This window comes from Corvus brachyrhynchos, unplaced genomic scaffold (genome assembly GCF_000691975.1).
Source record: "Corvus brachyrhynchos isolate BGI_N302 unplaced genomic scaffold, ASM69197v1 scaffold72, whole genome shotgun sequence".
Taxonomy (NCBI): domain Eukaryota; kingdom Metazoa; phylum Chordata; class Aves; order Passeriformes; family Corvidae; genus Corvus; species Corvus brachyrhynchos.
Window position 1 is genome coordinate 2,291,347 of NW_008236763.1, and position 4,377 is coordinate 2,295,723.

Genomic DNA, 4,377 nt, shown 5'->3' on the forward strand with positions numbered 1-4,377 from the left:
CACAGCACCGACGGTGGCACCGTCTGGGCTCGGCGGCGGCGGAGGTGCTCCCAACGAGCTCATCATCACCTGGACGGTGAGCTGGGAACGGGAAAGGGAAAAGGGTGGGAATATGCGGCATTTTTTGGGGAGAAATCAGCACTCCCATCCCAATTTGGACATGAGGTTGAGCCAAGGGCTGGTTTGGACGGACCAAGCCCACATTTCCTTCGGGAAATCAGCACCGCCATCCCAGTTTGGATGAGCCAAAAGCCGCTTTGGACGCACCAAGGCTCCCTCTCTCTTCCCAGCCGATGCTGCGGGACTACCAGAACGGGGATGGCTTTGGGTACATCGTGTCCTTCCGGAGGAAGGGCAGCCAGGACTGGCTGAGAGCGCGGGTGCCGCACGCGGAGTCGCTGCACTTCGTGTACCGCAACGAGAGCATCGCGCCCTACACCCCCTTCGAGGTGAAGATCAAGGCCTACAACAGGAAAGGGGAGGGCCCCGAGAGCCTCACGGCCATCGTGTACTCGGCAGAGGAAGGTAAAGAGGAGCGGGAGAGCTGGGAATGTCCAGCATGGAGAGGAGAAGGCTCTGGGGAGATCTGAGAGCCCCTCCCAGGGCCTAAAGGGGCTCCAGGAGAGCTGCAGAGGGACTGGGGACAAGGGATGGAGGGACAGGACACAGGGAATGGCTTCCCACTGCCAGAGGGCAGGGCTGGATGGGAGATTGGGAAGGAATTGTTCCCTGGGAGGGTGGCCAGGCCCTGGCACAGGGTGCCCAGAGCAGCTGGGGCTGCCCCTGGATCCCTGGCAGTGCCCAAGGCCAGGTTGGACATTGGGGCTTGTGGCACAGTGGAAGGTGTCCCTGCCCATGGCAGGGGTGGCACTGGATGGGCTTTAAGGTCCCTCCCACCCAAACCATTCCATGACTGCACAGACTCCGAACTCCCCGTTTTGTCCAACCGCCGTTCCTCAGCCAGATCCTGCAGATCTGTGTCCATCCGGGAGCTCAGACATTCCTTTGGCTCCCAGAACATCAATTCCAGCACATTCACCTTCTCCTCCAAACACGCAGGGAGACGATTCCCCAAGCCCGGCCCCGACGCCCACAGAGCCTCGGGGCAGACACGGATCCCAGAGCTCACAGCTGTGGCCCTGCCTGTTCTCCTAAATCCCTAAATCCCTGCCCCTCGCTCCGTGACACACCACCAGCTGTCTGCCCACGGGATGATGCTGCGGGAAAATCTTTTGTTCCCAACGGGGCCCAGAGTCAGGAAAGGGATTTTATTGCTGTCTTTCAGAACCCAAAGTGGCTCCTTACAGGGTCATTGCCAAGTCTGTCCTGTCCTCAGAGATGGATGTATCCTGGGAGCCCGTGGAGCAGGGAGAAGTGACCGGAGTGCTTTTGGGATACGAGGTAGGAGATTCCAATGGGAATGGGAGACACTGAGAGCCCAACAAGGAAAACTGGCCCGAGTCATGTGAGGTGAAAGGAAACGGCATTTTGACTCCAGAGGTGGGGGATAATTCACACCACGTGGCTCAAATGGGGCTGGCACTACTGTCTCAGGAGAGATTAAGAGGGAATCATCCCATTTTTCCTGCCTGCTGTTCCCGGGAGGCCGTGGCCTCATTCCTGGGCACACACCAGGCAAAACACACGGAGAGCAACAGCCAAGGCTCTTCAGGATGGGCTGAGTTGGGACCTGCAGATCTCTCCTTCCTAAACCCATCGTGTCCTTTTCTGTCCAGATCCGGTACTGGAAGGATGGGGACAAGGAGGAGGCGGCCGACAGAGTGAGGACGGCGGGGTTGGTGACATCGGCTCACGTCACCGGCCTGAACCCCAACACCAACTACCACGTGTCAGTCCGAGCCTACAACCGGGCAGGCACCGGCCCCCCCAGCCCTTCCACCAACGTCACCACCACGAGACCTCGTGAGTGAGCCCTGACCCCTCCACCTTGCACAGGATCCCCCAAAATCACCCAAATTTTGATCTTGGCGCCCTTGTTTGATGTGCTTTGAACTCACCACGGTGGTGACAGCCCTGCTGAGGTTCAGGGGATGGGTGGGACCAGCACAGCCTTCTCCTCACTCCCTGATTTACCAAATCCCTGTCTGGTTTTGCATCCCTTAGCACCAAAAAGGCCACCTGGGAACATCTCCTGGACTTTTTCTGGCTCCACAGTCAGCATCAAGTGGGACCCTGTGGTGGCCGAGGCAGACGAGTCGGCAGTGACGGGGTACAAGGTACGGCCAGCGGGGCTCAGCTTCTCCCGGGGCTGATCCAAGGAAACCACAGGGAACGGGAATGCAGCATTCCCTCTTCCCACAGATGCTCTACAGGCAGGATTCCCACTCGGCCCCCACCCTGTACCTGGCCAGCAAGAGCCGGATCGACATCCCCATCCCTGAGGATTTCACCCACGCCTTTGTCCAGATCCGGGTGACCGGACCCGGCGGGGACGGGACCCCAGCAGAAGTTCACATCCTCCGGAACAGCGGTACCTGTGCTCCTCTGGCCACACCCTCTCCACTGACCACACCCTCTCCACTGACCACACCCTCTCCAAGGCCAAATTCCCCTTTCCAAGGTTCTTCAGAGACGCTGGAGCTCCAAGACAGGAGCTCATCCCCAGGACACCTCCTGTCCCTCCCCAGCGCTGTCCCCACAGCCACGCCCCCAGCACGAGCCCAATCGATTGGGTTTTCAAATCCCGCTCTCCCTTCCAGGGCCATGGGGGAACATCCTCCCGCAGTGTTTTAGGTTGAGACTCTGGAATTGGTCTTTTCCAGAATTGATCTTTTCTGGGATGGGTTTTTGGTTTCCTTGAGCTGCTCACTCACAGGAATTCCTGACTCCTCTCCTTCTCCCCACTCCTCTTCCCAAACTCCGTCCAGCCCTGAACCAGCTTTAGGATTTGCAGCCTCCAGATCCCCCAACACCCAACTTCCTGAAAGTGAAGAACTAAAAACTATTTCAGTTTTCCACTAAGAGTGAAACCCCGACTCCATGGGGCTGCAGCTCCAGCAAATTCCCTCAATTCAGGGGGTGAATTCTCAGTGCCCAGCCCCAAATTCCTGCTCCCAGCATTCCCAGGAGTTTTATCAGAGCCAAACACAACAGAACCCCATAAAACCCCACTCCCCTCAAGCTACCCGCGGTGTCCGCGCCACCCCACAGCCGCTCCTTCCCTGTTCCCTGTTTTTCCAGGAACGAGCATGATGGTGGAGGACTCAGGGACGAGGCCGGTGCCACACGCCGTGGTCATCACCACCAACTCCCTGCTGATGGTGGCCCTGATCAGCTCCCTGGAGCTCTGACCGCGCGCCGGACACGGCTCCGGACACGCTTCCTCCCGATCCCGCGGGAGCAACGCAACGTTTGGCAAATCCCACTTCGGATCGGGGCAGCACCGCGGGGAGAGGATTTGACCTCGTGGTTGGAAGGAAGAAATAAAAATCAGCTTTTTTTGTTTGGGTTTTTTTTGGTTTGGAGGAACAAAAGCTTTCGTACAAGACATGGGTCTTTAACCGATTAAAAGTTTTTTAAGGAAAACAAGGAAAAGGAAGAATTTTCCGGGAATTCTGCAGCCAACTGCCCCCTCCCCCCACTGTATCCATAGGTTTTTCTGCCTTATCAAGCCATGTATGAGATAACCAGACTGCGAAATTTGACTTTTTTTTTAACTCTGTACAGTGAATTCCAGGGGGGACGGGGACTGAGGAGTTCAGGGAGCAGCAGCGTGTTCCACACCCACCCCAGCACAGCCAGCTCGGAGCATTTCTGGGACAGGATCGATCCCTTTTCCCACAAAAAAGAGCCAAACCCTGCAGGAACCAGCCCAAGGAGACAAAGCCACAGGAGGATCGAGCTCTGCCCCAGCCTGAGAAGCTTTTTTTACACCTCTGGTGTTCACTTGTCTGAGCGGTGAGGTGCACATTCCGTCTTTTCCCATGTCCCACGTGCTTTTGGGGTGGATTTGTCACCCTGTTTGCTTCTTCCTTTTCCATTTGGGGAGAAGGGGAAATGGAAAAGGGGATACTTTTCCAGAATCCCGAATTCGGGCAGCTCTGCCTAAAAACAGAGGTGTCCATAAATCCAATTTCAGAGGGGCTTCAAGAAGGAATTTTTAAAAAACGACAAAATTAAAACAAAAACTGGAGACTCGAGGAAGCCACCGCTACGACGACGAGGAAAATTCGGACTCGGATTCACCTCCCTGCACTGAGAATTCATCCAGCCAAACTTCCAGGCTTGGATTGGGGCTGCAGAGGTTGAGATCCAGCCAGGAAGCAGCTCTGGATTCCAGCTCTGAGGCTCAATGGCTGCCGGACATCCCAAGGAAGCAGTGGGATGCTGAGCAGCCCCTCTGCACTCCAGAGGCTG

At 56.7% G+C, this 4,377-nt stretch overlaps 2 protein-coding genes across 3 annotated transcripts in view; one reads left to right on the forward strand and one right to left on the reverse strand.

Moving 5' to 3' along the window:
* CNTN2 (contactin 2) overlaps window positions 1-4,027 on the forward strand; it is a 17,210-nt gene extending 13,183 nt beyond the window's left edge. Inside the window, 6 exon segments of the mRNA XM_008644735.2 lie at window positions 291-525; window positions 1,286-1,401; window positions 1,737-1,923; window positions 2,125-2,237; window positions 2,323-2,491; window positions 3,202-4,027. Of these exon segments, the coding sequence (XP_008642957.1) occupies window positions 291-525; window positions 1,286-1,401; window positions 1,737-1,923; window positions 2,125-2,237; window positions 2,323-2,491; window positions 3,202-3,311 (930 nt within the window). The 3' untranslated portion in view covers window positions 3,312-4,027.
* The window catches only part of RBBP5 (RB binding protein 5, histone lysine methyltransferase complex subunit), a 35,094-nt gene that overhangs the window by 9,221 nt on the left and 21,496 nt on the right, over window positions 1-4,377 (reverse strand). The window lies entirely within an intron of this gene.